The sequence below is a fragment of the Zalophus californianus genome, chromosome 1 (genome assembly GCF_009762305.2).
Source record: "Zalophus californianus isolate mZalCal1 chromosome 1, mZalCal1.pri.v2, whole genome shotgun sequence".
Lineage (NCBI taxonomy): Eukaryota > Metazoa > Chordata > Mammalia > Carnivora > Otariidae > Zalophus > Zalophus californianus.
This window is the reverse complement of record NC_045595.1, coordinates 93,067,298-93,085,853: the sequence shown is the minus strand read 5'-3', so window position 1 is coordinate 93,085,853 and position 18,556 is coordinate 93,067,298. Positions and strand designations below refer to the sequence as shown.

At 39.5% G+C, this 18,556-nt stretch overlaps 1 protein-coding gene across 2 annotated transcripts in view; it reads right to left on the bottom strand.

Annotated features, from left to right (window-relative positions):
- Positions 1 to 1,811: 1,811 nt before the first annotated feature.
- SLC35G2 (solute carrier family 35 member G2) overlaps positions 1,812 to 18,556 on the bottom strand; it is a 47,782-nt gene continuing 31,037 nt past the window's right edge. Inside the window, exons 2-3 of one of the 2 annotated variants that reach the window (XM_027581829.2) lie at positions 6,375 to 6,505; positions 1,812 to 5,219 (exon numbers count right to left, since the gene is read on the bottom strand). In XM_027581829.2, coding sequence (XP_027437630.1) covers positions 3,964 to 5,202 — 1,239 coding nt within the window. In that variant the 5' untranslated portion in view covers positions 5,203 to 5,219; positions 6,375 to 6,505 and the 3' untranslated portion in view covers positions 1,812 to 3,963. The remainder of the gene's footprint in view (positions 5,220 to 6,374; positions 6,506 to 18,556) is intronic. The other variant, XM_027581830.2, reaches the window with a different exon arrangement.

The following is an 18,556-nucleotide window of genomic DNA, read 5'->3' as shown; positions in this document are numbered from 1 at the left end:
ATCCATTCATCTGTTGAAGGGCATCTCGGCTCTTTCCACAGTTTGGCTATTGCAGACATTGCTGCTAGGAACACTGGGGTGCACATGGCCCTTCTTTTCACTACATGTCTTTGGGGTAAAGACAAAGACACTGTGTGTCTTTGGGGTAAATACCCAGTAGTGCAATTGCTGGGTCATAAGGTAGCTCTATTTTTAATTTTCTGAGGCACCTCCACACTGTTTTCCAAAGTGGCCGTAACAACTTGCATTCCCATCAAGAGTGTAAGAGGGTTCCCCTTTCTCCACAACCTCTCCAACATTTGTTGTTTCTTGCCTTGTCAATTTTTGCCATTCTAACTGGTATAAGGTGGTATCTCAGTGTGGTTTTGATTTGAATTTCCCTGATGGCTAATGATGACGAACATTTTTTCATGTGTCTGTTAGCCATTTGTATGTCTTCTTTGGACAAATGTCTGTTCATGTCTTCTGCCCATTTTTTGACTTGATTATTTGTTTTTTGGGTGTTGATTTTGAGAAGTTCTTTATAGATCATGGATACCAGCCCTTTATCTGTAGTGTCATTTGCAAATAACAAAGAGGGTTGCCTCTTTGTTTTGTTGACTGTTTCCTTTGCTGGGCAGCAGCTTTTTATCTTTTTTTTTTTTAAAGATTTTATTTATTTGAGAGAATGAGAGAGAGAGAGCACAAGGTGGGGGGGAAGAGGCAGAGGGAGAAGGAGACTCCCCGCTGAGCAGGGAGCCAGACATGGGACTCAATCCCAGGACTCCAGGATCATGACCTGAGCCGAAGGCAGTCGCTTAACCGACTGAGCCACCCAGGCGCCCCAGAAGCTTTTTATCTTGATGAAGTCCCAAAAGTTCATTTTTGCTTTTGTTTCACTAGCCTTTGGAGATGTTATCTTGAAAGAAGTTGCTGTGGCCGATGTCAAAGAGTTTACTGCCTATGTTCTCCTCTAGGATTTTGATGGATTCCTGTCTCACATTGAGGTCTTTCATCCATTTTGAGTTTATCTTTGTGTATGGTGTTAGAGAATGGTCGAGTTCTATTCTTCTGCATGTGGCTGTCCAATTTTCCCAGCACCGTTTATTGAAGAGACTGTCTTTTTTCCATTGCATATTTTTTCCTGTTTTGTCGAAGATTATTTGGTCATAGAGTTGAGGGCCCATATCTGGGCTCTCTATTCTGTTCCATTGGTCTATATGTCTGTTTTTGTGCCAGTACCATCCTGTCTTGTGATTACTGCTGTGTAATATAGCTTGAAATTGGGCAACATGATGCCCCCAGCTTTGTTTTTCTTTTTCAACATTTCCTTGGCGATTCAGGGTCTTTTCTGATTGCATACAAATTTTAGGATTGTTTGTTCCAGCACTTTGAAAAATGTCATTGGAATTTTGATTGGGATGGCATTGAAGGTATAGATTGCTCTGGGTAGCATAGACATTTTAACAATGTTTATTCTTCTGATGCATGAGCATGGAATGTTTTTCCATCTTTTTGTGTCTTCTTCAATTTCTTTCATGAGTGTTCTGTAGTTCCTAGAATATAGATCCTTTACCTCTTTGGTTAGGTTTATTCTGAGGTGTCTTATGGGTTTTGGTGCTATTGTAAATGGAATCGTTTCTCTAATTTCTCTTTCTACAGTTGCATTGTTAGTGTATAAGAAAGCAACTGATTTCTGTGCATTTTGTATCCTGCCACATTACTGAATTGCTGTATGAGTTCTAGTAATTTGGGGGTGGAGTCTTTTGGATTTTCCACATAAAGTATCATGTCATCTGCAAAAAGAGAGTTTGACTTTTTCTTTACCAACTTGAATACCTTTTATTTCTTTTTGTTGTCTGATTGCTGTTGCTAGGACTTCTAGTACTATGTTGAACAATAGTGGCAAGAGTGAGGCCTCCAGTGTTTCTGATGAGAAGCTGTCTTACTGTTTTCCTGTATGTCATATGTCCTTTTTCTTCTGCTTTTAAAGTTTTGTTTCTTTATCTTTATTTATCAGCAGTTGCACTATGTTTCTAGGTGTGGTTTTCTTCGTATTTATGCTGCTTGGGTTTCACTTATTTCCCTGGATCTATGGATTACTGGCTCATATTGTTTCCTTTTATCAAATTTAGAAATCTTTTGGCCAGTATTTCTTCAAATATTTTTTTCTGCCCCTTTCCCTCTCTCTCCTTTTCTGAGACTACATTTACACTTATGCTAGACTTCTTAGTCCTTAGTACAGGTCATTCCAGGCTCTGTTCATTTTTTTTCAAAACTTTTTCTTTCTATACTTCAATTTGGATAATTTCTTCAGTTTGGATAGTTGAGAGCCAGTGTCTGGTAATTCCTGGAAAATCTGAACATTAACATCTTCCCAAAAGCACAGATACCCTACTAATGATTGTGGGCTATTTGGGGAAAGGTTTAGAGACATATTAGTCAAGAAGACAGAAATCACAAGATATTTTAACAGAAAGAATCTAGTATTGGGTATTGATGGGCTGAAAAAGCAAAGAGGGAACACTGCAGTAGCCCAGAGGTGATAACTGTACAAAGCAGCTACCACCCTTAGTGCAAGTGAAAAAGAGGGGTCAAGGTTGGACTATAAGGTGTCCGAAGCTCAGAGGAATGACCCAGCTGAGCTATGGCTCAGATCCCAGAAAGGATGCTGTTTATCTGGTCCTCCTCCTACTAAGAGGGATATGATGAGGCTGCTGGGGGATGGAGGAGTGCCAAAAGAAGCTCAAGGCTGAGATCAGTTGCTGCTGCTGGAGCAAAGGGGTATTGCTTATTGCTGGGGTAACAAAGACAGAAACTGCAAACAAATGGAAAGGAGGAAATCCTTTCTCCCCTTCTCCTGTCTTCTAGTCTCCCTCTAATGCCCTTTATTGATGGAACCTAGTGAGACACCAGTCAGTATAGGAAAAATATAATTTGCAAGGTCTGAGCCATAGCATCACAGAGGTAAGTACAGAAGAGTGAATTTGGAGGTAAAATAACTCAGTAACAATAACAATAGTTTAATAACCATATCAACATTTGTTGTGCTAAATTAGTAAAATTGCCCAAATTAGACCCAAATTAATGCTACCTTATATGTTTTTACCGACTTTTATGCCCTTTTGAAAAGAATTTCAAGTTACCATGTTGTATCAATTTTCTGCTATACCGTGATTCCTGTTAGTGTCTTTTTTCAGGGGTAAGGAGTATCTTTCCTGCAGCTCACACATATATTTGCTACAAAATTATAAACAAGGGCAGTTTTGGAAAAGATCTGTAAAACTGAGGGTAAGTAGACCCTGCCCCAACATTAAGTCTCCCACCATCAGGCACAAAATGGCATAGACTGTCAAGAATCCAGTCTTCTCCCTACTTCCATTTCCTATGCATTACCTAAGGTAGCCATAGCAAAGGGAAGAGCAATTTCCTGTTTGAAAGTAGGACAACCACTATGGTCATTGAAAAACCAGCTGTTTTCCTTTGTTCCCTCTTTCTTGCCTCAACTCAAGCTCCCTTACCCAACCTAGTAACCTCTAGTTTCTAATGTAAATAGATGACAAATCAGGGCTTGGTATTAAGCATTTCACCCTATTGTGACCTTTTCACCAATGAAGATTTTTGAATATTGAAAGATTTTTATTAAACATTTGTAGAACATTGTGCATGAACATTTTTTTAAGGCCACAGAAGTTCCATTGGAACGGGGTCATTTCCTCAAGTATTATGTTTTTTAGTGATGAAAGTTAACATTATCCTACCACAATTACCTTTTGTTGATAACAGTAGAGACACTGGGTTCATGGTGTTTCACATATTTAATATTTGTTTTTTAACATATTAGACTAGAATAAATTTTCTACATCTGCATATATTAATTTTATATACCACTCTGCCAGTTATACAACGCAAGACATTTATAGGTAAACATTAAAATGGTAGTGTACCTATTAATAACTAAATGTTAAGATAATAATCAAGTATTCATTTAATGGGAGAGTCTAAAATTTCCTGATAATCCTGCCTTCTTAAATTCCTCCAATAAAGTTTATAACCAGCAAGGACAAAAACACTAATCATAATGATTACCCCTCCAAAAACATCATAGACACTAGGAAATATGTGTAACACTAGAAGCTGCAAGACCATAGCCACTACAATCTCCAGGTGTTGTACTGTGCTGACCAAAGCTGGATGGAATTTGTCCAAAGCATAATAAACTCCTAAGAATGCTGCAGTGGAACAGACGCATATGGCAATGAGATAACTCCAGGTTTCTCCATCTAATGGGATGATGGGTTCTTGAAGAACAAACATAGTAGATATTCCCCAGATTGTCCCAGTCCAACCAAAGGTAAACAGTGCAGTCCACATGCTGATCTTCTCCTTAATAGATCTGTATACTATCATGGAAAGAGCAGTGGTCAGTCCAGCCATCACGGTCATAGTGTACCCAAAGGCTTCTTTCCAGGCATTTAACAAAGAATTGTCTTCATCAACAATGTTGGGGATCATGACAAGACAAACACCTAAGATGCTGCAAACAACTGTAGCCATGTCAATATAAGCCATTTTCTCATCTACAAGTAAAAAAGCCAGAATGGCACTGAAGACTGTGGTTGTGGCTCTCCACATAGTGGTCCCATTGCTGGGAGGAACTATTGAAAATGACGTATAAGCACAGGTGATAGAAATGACATTGCATACGCCATAAAAGAAGAGTCGTAATCTGTATCCACTGGGTCCAAAGGGGGCCTCCTGGTAGTAACATACAACTAACACAGATAAGACCTGCAAGACAGAACGGATAAAAATCAGCTCTAGAGACGGAACTTTAGAACGATCAGAAACAAGCCTAGTGATAAGAGCTACACATCCATGAGCCAAAGCAGATCCAAACAGCACTATCCACATTTTTCTGGATTGAAAAATATTTTTTTCTGCAAAGCTCTGGAATTGTCCAATATCATTGGTCACTGGGTCTTCTGTTGGCAGAGGTCGAGTGTCCATGGTTCCAAAGAAAGTTCTTCCTTTTCTTTTCATTTCACTCAGCAGGCCTTTCTTCGGATTTTCTTCCATAAAATTTCCATAGTCTTCATTGATTTCTTCATATCCATCATCCCCAGGCTGGGGATAATGGGAGGTATATTTCACCATCACTGTATTGGGGTGTATTTTCACCCGTTTTTTAACTGGATATTTTTTGGAGGGATAAGTATCCATTTCTTCGATAATCAAATCTATTTAAGAAAAAAAAAGAGATAAATGTACATATTCAGTTGAAATTTAGTTTTGATTTCTATTACAATCATACACACCAATTTAATCATAGAAAGCAGAGGTTGTAAAATACCTGCATTTTTCACTCTCATCTGACACCTGCCCCTACTTCTCCTTCTGCTTATTCTTTGTCTCATTCAGCTCTGTTACTTATCTTTGCACTACAAACAACTGAAATTTTTCATTCATCTTTTCATTTCTACCTGCTTCCCCACTCAACCAATAAAAAAAAAAAAACACAGAAAAGTAAATAACAACTTAGATAAAACCTTTTCTTTTCATTGTGTTCCTCTATCTATATTATAAATTTTAAACAGGTAAGTCCAAAGTTTTTTGTATAATCACTTCTGTATAATATCACAATTAGCTTTATAGTACAAATCACAGTCTTTTTAACATTTATTCTGGACTCCTCATACATATTCAGATATATAGATAAAGATAAGAAAATAAGTGAAATGGATTTAGTGACAGTCATGCATTGTTGGTGTGTACTGCCTTTCTGATAAGCAATTGGTCAATATATTTTAAAGATTTTAACTGAAACTACCCTTTAATTTAGCAATATCACTTCTAAGATTTTATCCTAAAGATATCCTAAAGATATGATCACTTATGTGTTTAAAAAAAGGAAAAAATAATATTTTTTATATATGCTTATATAACATAAAGGGATTATGGAAAGATACAAAATAAACTAATAATTGTTTGGGTGGAACAGGGAACAAGAGTGGAAGAAAACATTTATACTATATACATTTTTGTATTTTTATTTTTGAATCACAATATTGTTCAAAAAATGAAATTACAAAACTAAAACAAGATGTTCATCTGTTAAGAAAAAGCATACAAAAAAGTGTAGAAAAAATGTCTGAGTAGGAGGGTTCACTGTAGCTTCCCACAATGACACTTCATACAATGGAATACTATGCTATACATCCATTAAAAATGATGCAGATCTTTATTGACACAAATGTCCATGACATTTTGTTAAGTGGGAAAAAAGCTTGTTGTAAGGATTAAATGAGATAATGCATATAAAGAATTTGCCACAGTACTGGCATATTATGAACTCTCAGTAAATGTTAACAAGAATTCAGCTTCCTTTCTTTCACCTTTCACGAAACACTGGGTATCTTCTACGTTGTTATTCTTTCTCCAAGACTTTCATTTGTTCACTCAGTTCTCTTTCCTGTTCGTTCTTTTTTCCTAAGAACAATTTCTTCTTTGATTCTTCCCCTCCCCTCTGAAAAAAAATTAAAAAAAAAAAAGTAAACCTTTTTTTTTTTTTTGTCCTTATGACATACTCCCTGTCCTTGCCAAAAACTCACCAGTTCCAGGATCTTAAACCATGGTCTAGAAATCAAATCCTATTTTGTTCTTTGACACCATCTGGGTAGCCAAATGTTTCATTCCTCTTTACTGTTTTTTCTTCTAAATGACACTATCTTCAGGTGGAAGAAATCATTTTTAAAAAACACCACCTGTGCCTCCAAATTCTTCATTTTCCTAACCTGGACCTCCCACTTGCAGTCCTTCCTACATATTACTATCAAGCTAGTCTGATGTTCTTTTATTCCAACTTGTATCAAATTGTGACTTCAGCTTCAATAATCCCAAATTGAATGTCTTGGTCTCCCAAATAGATTTTCCTTCCCTAACTTAGAGTGATTTTCTTCTCAATACCTCACTGAATTTATGTTTGCAATGCCACCATTTCTCCAGTTGCCCAAGTTATAAACCAAGGAATACTCTGAAATACTCTTTCTGCTGTCACACTTCTATTTGGTCATCAATCTTATTGTTCTCATCTTTGAAATATTTCTCAGATTTTTCCTTCTCCAGTTCCATTTTATCTTTGTAATTCTGGATCAGGTTATTGTTAATTCCTATTTAGAATATTGCAATAGCATCCTAACTGCCCCAATCCTTCTCCCTTAAAGTCCACCTATGTTATACCACTATCACTTTAATCTGTCTTTAAAAGATTCAAAACAAAACAAAAACTTCCCTTAAGCTTTCCCCATTTATTTTTTCTTCCTTGTCTAACATCTGCAGTTCTTCTAATTTTTGTAATCTAATCATTTTTAAATTGTTTAAAGATTTTATTTATCCACTTCACAGAGGGAGAGAGAGAGAGCACAAGCAGGTGGAGCGGGAGGGAAAGGGAGTAGCAGGCTCCCCGCTGAGCAGGGAGCCCAATACAGGGCTTGATCCCAGGACCCTGGCATCATGACCTGAGCCAAAGGCAGACACTTAACTTAGTGAGCTACCCAGGCGCCTCTAATCATTTTGTTATTTAGGTCCCTCAACTCAGTGGAGTTTCATCTCTAGTCATTCTACCCAAATGTACTATGTTAAATCTCCTTTCCTTGCTAGTCAGCGTCTTGCGGACATCTCTGTTAGAACTCATAACTTCTCATGTGCTATCCATTGTTAAAATTTTGTCTTATATCCATTCAAAGCTTTCCCGTTTCCGATTGCAGGCCAGATTTGTAGCTCCAGGGACATGGATAGGGAGAGGATGTGGTCTGCCTTTTTATTCCTCTCATTCCCTCCCTTTGGAGTCTGCGGGAGGGTGATGTGGTCTGCCTCTGGGACACCTCCTCCATCTCTCTATTCTAGGCTCCAGCTCCCCTGGTATATTGGCACAGGGAAGAAGGAAAAGGAAAGGGATGCATGTTTTATATTTGCTGTTGTTGTGTGATGGCTTTTTGATGTAGAAACTTGGCTGGGCTAAACTACATTCCCCAGTTATTTAATCAAACATTAATATAGGTGTTGCTGTGGAGGCATTTTGCAGATGTGATAAAAGTCCTTAATCAGAGGCATCTGTGTGGCTCAGTTGGTTAAGCCTCCAACTCTTAATTTCAGCTCAAGTCATGACCTCAGAGTCATGAGATTGAGCCCGCGTCCAGCTCTACACTGGGCATGGAGCCTACTTAAGATTCTCTCTCCTGCTCCCTCTGCCCCACCCCCTAACCCCCACCACTCACACATGCCCTCTCTCTCTCTCTCAAAAAAAAAAGTCCCTAATCAGTTGGCTTCAAGTTAATCAAAAGAAAGTCTATTCTGTATGGGCCTGATCTGATTGGGTAAGCCCTTTGAAAGAGGGCTTAGGCCTGGGGCACCAGGGTGACTCAGTCTTTAAGCTCAGGTCATGGTCCCAGGGTCCTGGGATAGAGCCCTGCATGGGGCTTCCTGCTCAGCGGGAAGTCTGCTTCTCCCTCTCCCTCTCCTTCTCCCTCTCCCTCTCCCCCTGCTTGTGTTCCCTCGCTTGCTGTGTCTCTCTCTGTCAAATAAATAAATAAAATCTTGGGGCACCTGGGTGGCTCAGTCGTTAAGCGTCTGCCTTCAGCTCAGGTCATGATCCCAGGGTCCTGGGATCGAGCCCCACATCGGGCTCCCTGCTCGGCGGGAAGCCTGCTTCTCCCTCTCCCAATCCCCCTATTTGTGTTCCCTCTACTGCTGTCTCTCTCTGTCAAATAAATAAATTTTTTTAAATGAAATAAATAAATTAATTAATTAATTTTAAAAATCTTAAAAAAATAAAAATAAAAGAGGGCTTAGGCCTTTCTTGAGCTTGGAGATTCCAAACAGTTGATGCCCTTGGAGTTCCAGCCTGCTCATGATCTTCTCCTTACTGCTTGTGGGCAACAAGCTTCAGCCTGTGCTTACGGGGTTCCAACATGCTCTTGATCTTCTCTTCCTGGTTGCCTGCCCTAAAGACTTCAGACTCTTTTATCTAGCCCCCACAATTATATTAGCCAATTCCTTGTAATAAATCTCTTAGTGGTTCTGGACCTCACTCTGATTAACATGTTGGAAATCACTCCTTCATTGTTGTCTTTGTTTCTCTTAACTCTGATAGATCACTGATACTCTCTAGGTTGTAGGTATCCGAATGCAGGCTATCTTGGGTAAATTTTGTAGGGCCCCCCTAGTGCATAAATCCCTGATGTGAGAGGGAGGCTAGGTCATAAAAAGTGATATAGCTATGCCTTCCTAGCTGCAATACTTTTGCTTGGAGCTCTAAGCCAACAGATAAGCAGTCTGACTGCTCTGAGGCTACCAAGGTATGAAGCAGCTCATACTAGCCCATGTAGAGAAACCACATGGTAGCCCTTATGTAGTCCTGAGACTACATAAAGAGAGAGAAATTCTTGGCCAAACCCCTCCAGCTGCTCCAACTGTAGCCACCCATCTGACTTCAAGTATATAAGAGACCCTGAGTCAGAATCTCCCCACCAAGTCCTTCCCAAATTCCTAATCTACAGAAACTATGATAGATAATAAAATGATTGTTGTTTTAAGCTACTCAGCTTTAGAGTGATTTGTTACCTACAGTAGATAACTAGAATACCCCACTGTGCTCCCCAGTATTTTAAGGAAAGGGAAGGAATAGTGATCTCAGTGATAGTTAAAGTGAAAGTCCTCTTATTTCTGGCCCTAATTGATGGGCTTTAGAAAGTGGAACATTTTGGGGCACCAGGGTAGCTCAGTCAGTTAAGTGATCTCTACTCGGGTCTCCATCTCAGGGTCATGAGTTCAAGCCCTGTGTTGGGCTCCACACTGGGCATGGAGCCTACCTGATAAAAAAGAAAGGAAGGAAGGAGGGAAGGGAAGGGAAGAAGGAGGAAGGGGGGAAGGAAGGAGGGCAGGAAGGAAAGGAAAGGGAAGGGAAAGGAAGGGGAAAGGAGAATGGAAAGGAAAGGAGAACATTTTGCTCTTCATTTTAGGATCATGGATGCTCATTTCAAAGTAAGAGAAAAGTTTTATTCTACATCCTGTTAGGCATACATTAGTGTATTTAATCCTAGTCCAACTGCATACTTTAAACTACTATTTGCACTGTGCAATTTCTGTTCTTTTCTGTCAATGGATTAGTCTATGACAGATATATTCCAGGTATTTCTAAACACTATTAATATTATATTGTGTCCCACCAATTCAAAAATAATCTTATACTGGGGCGCCTGGGTGGCTCAGTCGTTAGGCGTCTGCCTTCGGCTCAGGTCATGGTCCCAGGGTCCTGGGATCAGGCCCTGCATCGGGCTCCCTGCTCAGCGGGAAGCCTGCTTCTCCCTCTCCCACTCCTCCTGCTTGTGTTCCCTCTCTCACTGTGTCTCTCTGTCAAATAAATAAATAAAATCTTTAAAAATAATAATAATAATCTTATACTAAAGAGATACATAAAAATCTTCTTCAGTCTCTCTAGTTTTCATTTAATTTAAGGTTTCATGAATACAGTTCTTAAACAGAATCTGAAATCCTAACTAGTTCTTATATTTTTGCACATGTAAGTCAACGTATGTTCATTTCAATATATATTAATTGGCACCATGCTAGGCTCTATAAATATGAAGATAAAACAGGCATGGTCCCTGCACGCTTAGGGCTCACAAACTATGGAAGAGACAAAGTCAAAATTTTAAACTTAGTAAGTTTATAATGCAAGCTACATGAAATTCAAGGAGCTGCTGGAGCACATACAAAGGGCATCTAACCCAAACATGGGGGAGTCTTAGCAAGTTTCCAGGTGAAAAGGATACCTGAAGTAACTGTATGCATATGTAACAATTTATCAAACATAGAAGAGAAAAAAATTTTTTTCTAGAGAAAATAAATTTAAAAGTCAGAAATGTTGGTTTTGAGTTCTGGCTCTGCCACCAACGAGAGTAATAATCGTGTCTATTTTAAGAGAGTTTTAAATGGTAATTATTGGGATCCTTTGATTCAGCTCTCTTCAAAATCAGTTTGTCTTTTTAATGATTTCACACTTTTAGTATTTTGATAAATCCCACGCAAGACCACTGTGCAGTTCTGTGACCACAACTTTCTACCCCCTGTTCAGAGTTGTTCGGACCAATGTGCCAATTCTACTTCTTCCTCCCTGTTCAGAGTTGTTCGGACCAATGTGCCAATTCTACTTCTTCCTCACAGAGACAAAGGGTCTGAACTAATCTCACGGCTCCAAGCTCCTCTAACAAAGATTTAGTGAGAAGGTGCCCTCCAAGGCAGAAGTGTATATTTCAGGTATGTAGAACAACTCTGCTGAGTAGAGGGAATATGAAACAATAGGACCAGAGGACCAGCCTGCCTGGCTACAAATGTATCAACCTGAAATGCTCAACACAAATGGATTAAAAGGACACATAATTTGGTGTCTCCTTGAACAATGGAGACAATTCAGTGTGGCAAGCCTGAAAAGGAAGGATATTTTTGTCCAAAAGAGGCACTGTTTCCTAAGCTACATTCTACAACACGAGGCCCATGATCAATTCTCTCCTAAGGCTGAGAAACTTAACACTGACTAGCCTACTGTCTTGGTAGGAATCCGTGGGACAATCCCCTCATGATACCTAAAGCAAATGCTACTTGATAGTGAATTTCTTCCTTTAGTTACCAGAATGATCCCTAGAGTGGTGAAAAGTCTTAGCTATAGGAGTGACTGGGTGGCTCAGTTGGTTAGGCATCTGACTTCAGCTCAGGTCATGATCTCAGGGTCCTGGAATTGAGCCCTGCATCGGGCTCCCAACTCATTGGGGAGTCTGCTTGTCCCTCTCCTTCTGCCCCTCCCCCCCACTGGTGCTCTCTCTCTCTCTCTCTCTCTCTCTCTCTCTCTCTCAAATAAAAAAATAAAATCTTTTTTTAAAAAAGAAGTCTTTGCTATAAATCTGGCTACTACAATTTGATTATAATATAGTGGTTTAAATGTACATACTAATGTGATACTTAAAATGTATAAATAAAATTGGCTTTTAAATAAATATAAAGAACTGATAGGTTACTACCTTATACCCGAGCAGTCTAGCCCTAAGATACCTTATTACCCCAATTTGCTTGGACAGTCTTGTCCCTGAGTGAAAATGAAAAGACTTCACCTAATTGATCACCTAAAAGGGAGGACACAACAACCACCTTTCCAGGATATCATGAGACATCAGGACATGCACAGGTTCTGTACTGTTAAATATACCTCCTGAGACCTGCTGAGAGAAGTCATTCTTCCCTACAAGTTGATGAAAAGGGGCCCACATTCTAATGCACCAAAGGCTATCAGCATGATTCTACCCATCTTTAGGCTAAGCCCTGGCTGGCATAACCCTTGACACTCCTCTTTGAATAGGGATTTTTCCTCTTTTCCCCACTGCAACTCCTAAAGATCAGGAAGGACTAAAGGCAGCATTTAAGTTTGCTTGTACTTTATTAATACTCTTTGAGCCTGTATCTTTGTGTAAAGGCACCCTGCTTTAGAGGAAAAAGAACTTACCTCTAAACTCTCACCTCTCTAACTAGAAAATCACTTCTTAAGTAAACTAATAGAGTTTGAAAGACAGGAATATTGATAATAAGTGAGAAATAACAGAGTAGGAGGTAAAGGACATGTCCTATCTTGTATCAGGCACACTTAGGAAGTGAAGAATTTATCATGAGGAATTAAATGCTTGCCTCTCTTAGAAGGTGTGATAATATTCATGCTGCATCTAAGTGGCAAATAACCAAAATGAACCAAGTATATAATCAAATCATGAAACTGAACAGTTGACGAAGATATAAAAGTGGGGCTACAGGAAAAGCTAAGGGTACTTCAATCCAATACTTAGATTATATATATATAGGAACCCATCATAGGCAAATTTGACAGAAAAATAAATAATAAAAGAGAAGACATACAGTCTAGTAGTCTCCTATGGTAAGCCAACTGAATATGACCTCTATAAAAATATAAAATGAAATTTCAGAGCAAATTATGGACAGAATCATTCTAAGTCAGATGTATTACTTAGGACATATATACCACATGTAATGGCAGAACTTCCAATAAAAACATCACTCATCCTGCATCAGATTATTGCTTGACAAAGAACAGTCCATTTACATCTCTCTTAGGAAAAAAAATATAAGGCAAATAATCATTTCCCCTTTTGTAACACTTAGATTAAAGCATTCTTGCAATAAGCTATCAGAAAGAGACTAAGGAGACCAAGAAGACCTTGATTTAGCCAGACATCATGACAATATTTTCAGCACTCCAACAGAAACAATTAGAAATAGGATAAAAAGCAAGAATAGGAAACCAAGTAGAATAAAGAAAGGCAAAACTAATAGCTCTAAACTCCAGTGAAAACAGAAGATGGAAGAAAATAATAGCAATACCATCAATAGCCAGACATACTGATATTTACATTTTTTTTTTTCTTTCAGAGAGAACTGGACTCCAAGAGTCCTTTTTTAGGTTTTTTTTTTTTTAAGATTTTATTTATTCATTTGACAGAGACACAGCGAGAGAGGGAACACAAGCAGGGGTAGTGGGGGAGGGAGAAGCAGGCTTCCCACCGAGCAGGGAGCCCGATGCAGGGCTCCACCCCGGGACCCTGGGATCATGACCTGAGCCAAAGGCAGACGCCCAATGACTGAGCCACCCAGGCGCCCCTGATATTTACATTTTACAGATAATGTGCTAAGCACTAAACATGGGCCAACTCAGCTTTGTGAGAAGTGAAACCTTAGGAGGCTTAGGAGTAGGGGAGCACTGGGGAGGGGTGGAACATTAAAAATTTGGAGAAAGCCAACTGCCTACCTCACTTTATTTTTTTTTTTAAGATTTTTTAATTTATTTGACAGAGAGAAAGACAGCGAGAGAGGGAACACAAGCAGGGCTAGTGGGAGAGGGAAAAGCAGGCTTCCTGCGGAGCAGGGGGCCGGATGCAGGGTTCGATCCCAGGATCCTGGGATCATGATCTGAGCCAAAGGCAGACGCTTAATGACTGAGCCACCCAGGCGCCCCCGCCTACCTCACTTTAAACTGAAATAACTTAAAAGGAGATAAAAGAAAGTATTCACTTTAGGAAACTAATTTGATAGACATTATTGAACACACTCTATGTGAAGGGCATCAGGTAGGCAATGTAGAGCAGATCAGTAGGTTCAAGCGCCTGGGTGGCTCAGATGGTTAAGCGTCTGCCTTCGGCTCAGGTCATGATCCCAGAGTCCTGGGATCGAGTCCCGCATCAGGCTCCCTGCTCCTTGGGAGCCTGCTTCTCCCTCTGCCTCTCTCTCTCTCTCTCTCTCTCATGAATAAATAAAAAGTTAAAAAAAAAAGAAAGAAAAGAATTTCTTCCAGGGGTTGTCTAGAACTTTGTAACACAGTACCCTAAATTCGTCTCTCCGCCCTACTTTTCTTTCCTAACCTCTTCCCAATCCCCTCCCTCTTTCCCTACTTTACCTTCTCAACTTTACTCCCATCCCCCACAGGAGCTCTGACATTCTAGCCCAGGAATAGCTACCACTTCCTCATGCAAATGATCTCACAAAAAATATTTATTTCATTGCCTTAAACGAAGCATTATCACTGTCAGAATCACATTCTGCTTTCAGAATAGACAAAACTACTTTCATTTTCCTGAAATCATAAGTTCTCTGACAGGTAATGGGGGTGATGTTGACAAAATACCTGTATAGGAAGTAGGAGAAAAATCTCAATCACATGACCACTCCTGCCACTAAGAATCTCACCCTAAAACCTGACTTCCTGCCATCCAAATTAATTGTACACATTTTCACTCCTCTGGGACTTTTCCCTGTGCCACTTGTTACTCAGACTCTGCTTCCTCTTGTCATTTCATCTCTTTGTGTATGACAGCATTAAGGTTTTTTTATTGTTATGTTAATCACCATACATTACATCATTAGTTTTTGATGTAGTGTTCCATGATTCATTGTTTATGCATAACACCCAGTGCTCCACACAGAACGTACCCTCTTTAATACCCATCACCAGGCTAACCCATCCCCCCACACCCCTCCCTTCTAGAAACCTCAGTTTGTTTTTCAGAGTCCATCGTCTCTCATGGTTAATCTCCCCCTCTGACTTACTCCCCTTCATTCTTCCCCTCCTGCTATCTTCTGTTTTTTTTCTTAACATATATTCCATTATTTGTTTCAGAAGTACAGCTCTGTGATTCAACAGTCTTGTACAATTCACAGCGCTAATAGCACATACCCTCCCCAATGTCTATCACCCAGTCACCCCATCCCTCCCACCCCCCACCACTCCAGCAACCCTCAGTTTGTTTCCTGAGGTTAAGAATTCCTCATATCAGCGAGGTCATATGATACATGTCTTTCTCTGATTCACTTATTTCACTCAGCATAACACCCTCCAGTTCCATCCATGTCGTTACAAATGGCAAGATCTCATTCCTTTTTATGGCTGCATAATATTCCATTGTGTATATATACCACCTCTTCTTTATCCATTCATCTGTCGATGGACATCTTGGCTCTTTCCACAGTTTGGCTATTGTGGACATTGCTGCTATAAACATCGGGGTGCACGTACCCCTTCGGATCCCTACATTTGTATCTTTGGGGTAAATACCCAGTAGTGTAATTGCTGGATCATATGGTAGCTCTATTTTCAACTGTTTGAGGAACCTCCATACTGTTTTCCAGAGGGCTTGCAACAGCTTGCATTCCCACCAACAGTGTAGGAGGGTTCCCCTTTCTCCGCATCCCTGCCAACATCTGTGGTTTCCTGACTTGTTAATTCTAGCCATTCTGACTGGTGTGAGGTGGTATCTCATTGAGGTTTTGATTTGGATTTCCCTGATGCCGAGCGATGTTGAGCACATTTTCATGTGTCTGTTTGCCATTTGGATGTCTTCTTTGGAAAAATGTCTGTTCATGTCTTCTGCCCATTTCTGGATTGGATTCTTTGTTCTTTGGGTGTTGAGTTTGATGAGTTCTTTATAGATTTTGGATACTAGCCCTTTATCTGATATGTCATTTGCAAATATTTTCTCCCATTCTGTCGGTTGTCTTTTGGTTTTGTGGACTGTTTCTTTTGCTGTGCAAAGGCTTTTTATCTTGATGAAATCCCAATAGTTCATTTTTGCCCTTGCTTCCCTTGCCTTTGGCGATGTTTCTAGGAAGAAGTTGCTGCGGCTGAGGTCAAAGAGGTTGCTACCTGTGTTCTCCTTTAGGATTTTGGTGGACTCCTGTCTCACGTTTAGGTCTTTCAACCATTTGGAGTGTATTTTTGTGTGTGGTGTAGGGAAATGGTCCAGTTTCATTCTTCTGCATGTGGCTGTCCAATTTTCCCAACACCATTTGTTGAAGAGACTGTCTTTTTGCCATTGGACATTCTTTCCTGCTTTGTCAAAGATGAGTTGACCATAGAGTTGAGGGTCCATTTCTGGGCTCTCTATTCTGTTCCATCAATCTATGTGTCTGTTTTTGTGCCAGTACCATACTGTCTTGATGATGACAGCTTTGTAATAGAGCTGGAAGTCTGGAATTGTGATGCCGCCAGCTTTGCTTTTCTTTTTCAATATTCCTCTGGCTATTCCGGGTCTCTTCTGGTTCCATACAAATTTTAGGATTATTTGTTCCATTTCTTTGAAAAAAGTGGATGGTATTTTGATGGGGATTGCATTGAATGTGTAGATTGCTATAGGTAGCACTGACATCTTCACAATGTTGGTTCTTCCAATCCATGAGCATGGAACGTTTTTCCATTTCTTTGTGTCTTCCTCAATTTCTTTCAAAACTTTTATAGTTTTCTGAGTACAGATTCTTTGCCTCTTTGGTTAGATTTATTCCTAGGTATCTTATGGTTTTCGGTGCAGTTGTAAATGGGATCGACTCCTTGATTTCTCTCTCTTCTGTCTTGTTGTTGGTGTATAGGAATGCCACTGATTTCTGTGCATTGATTTTATATCCTGCTACTTTACTGAATTCCTGTATGAGTTCTAGCAGTTTTGGGGTGGAGTCTTTTGGGTTTTCCACATACAGTATCCTATCATCTGCAAAGAGTGAGAGTTTGACTTCTTCTTTACCGATTTGGATGCCTTTGATTTCTTTTTGTTCTCTGATTGCTGTGGCTAGGACTTCTAATACTATGTTGAATAGCAGTGGTGAGAGTGGACATCCCTGTCACGTTCCAGACCTTAGGGGAAAAGCTCTCAGCTTTTCCCCATTGAGAATGATATTTGCTGTAGGTTTTTCATAGATGACTTTTATGATCTTGAGGTATGTACCCTCTATCCCTATACTCTGAAGACTTTTGATCAAGAAAGGATGCTGTACTTTGTCAAATGCTTTTTCTGCATCTATTGAAAGGATCATATGATTCTTGTTCTTTCTTTTGTTAATGTATTGTATCACCTTGATTGATTTGTGGATGTTGAACCAACCTTGCAGCCCAGGGATAAATCCCACTTGATCGTGGTGAATAATCCTTTTAATGTATTGTTGGATCCTATTGGCTCGTATTTTGGTGAGAATTTTTGCATCCATGTTCATCAAGGATATTGGTCTGTAATTCTCCTTTTTGAAGGGGTCTTTGTCTGGTTTTGGGATCAAGGTAATGCTGGCCTCATAAAATGAGTTTGGAAGTTTTCCTTCCATTTCTATTTTTTGGAACAGTTTCAGGAGAATAGGTATTAATTCTTCTTTAAATGTCTGATAGAATTCCCCTGGGAAGCCATCTGCCCCTGGGCTTTTGTTTGTTGGGAGATTTTTGATGACTGCTTCAATTTCCTTAGTGGTTATAGGTCTGTTCAGGTTTTCTATTTCTTCCTGGTTCAGTTTTGGTAGTTGATACATCTCTAGGAATGCACCCATTTCTTCCAGGTTATCTAATTTGCTGGCATAGAGTTGCTCTAATGTGTTCTTATAATTGTTTGTATTTCTTTGGTGTTGGTTGTGATCTCTCCTCTTTCATTCATGATTTTGTTGATTTGGGTCATTTCTCTTTTCTTTTTGGTAAGTCTGGCCAGGGGTTTATCAATCTTGTTAATTCTTTCAAAGAACCAGCTCCTAGTTTCGTTGATCTGTTCTACTATTCTTTTGGTTTCTATTTCATTGATTTCTGCTCTGATCTTTATTATTTCTCTTCTCCTGCTAGGTTTAGGCTTTATTTGCTGTTCTTTCTCTAGCTCCTTTAGGTGTAGGGTTAGGTTGTGTATTTGAAACCTTTCTTGTTTCTTGAGAAAGGCTTGTATTGCTATATACTTTCCTCTCAGGACTGCCTTTGCTGTATCCGAAAGATTTTGAACAGTTGTGTTTTCATTTTCATTGGTTTCCATGAATTTTTTAAATTCTTCTTTAATTTCCTGGTTGACCCATTCATTCGTTAGTAGGATGCTCTTTAGTCTCCATATTTGAGTTCTTTCCGACTTTCCTCTTGTGATTGAGTTCTAGTTTCAAAGCACTGTGGTCTGAAAATATGCAGGGAGTGATCCCAATCTTTTGGCACTGGTTGAGACCTGATTTGTCACCTAGGATGTGA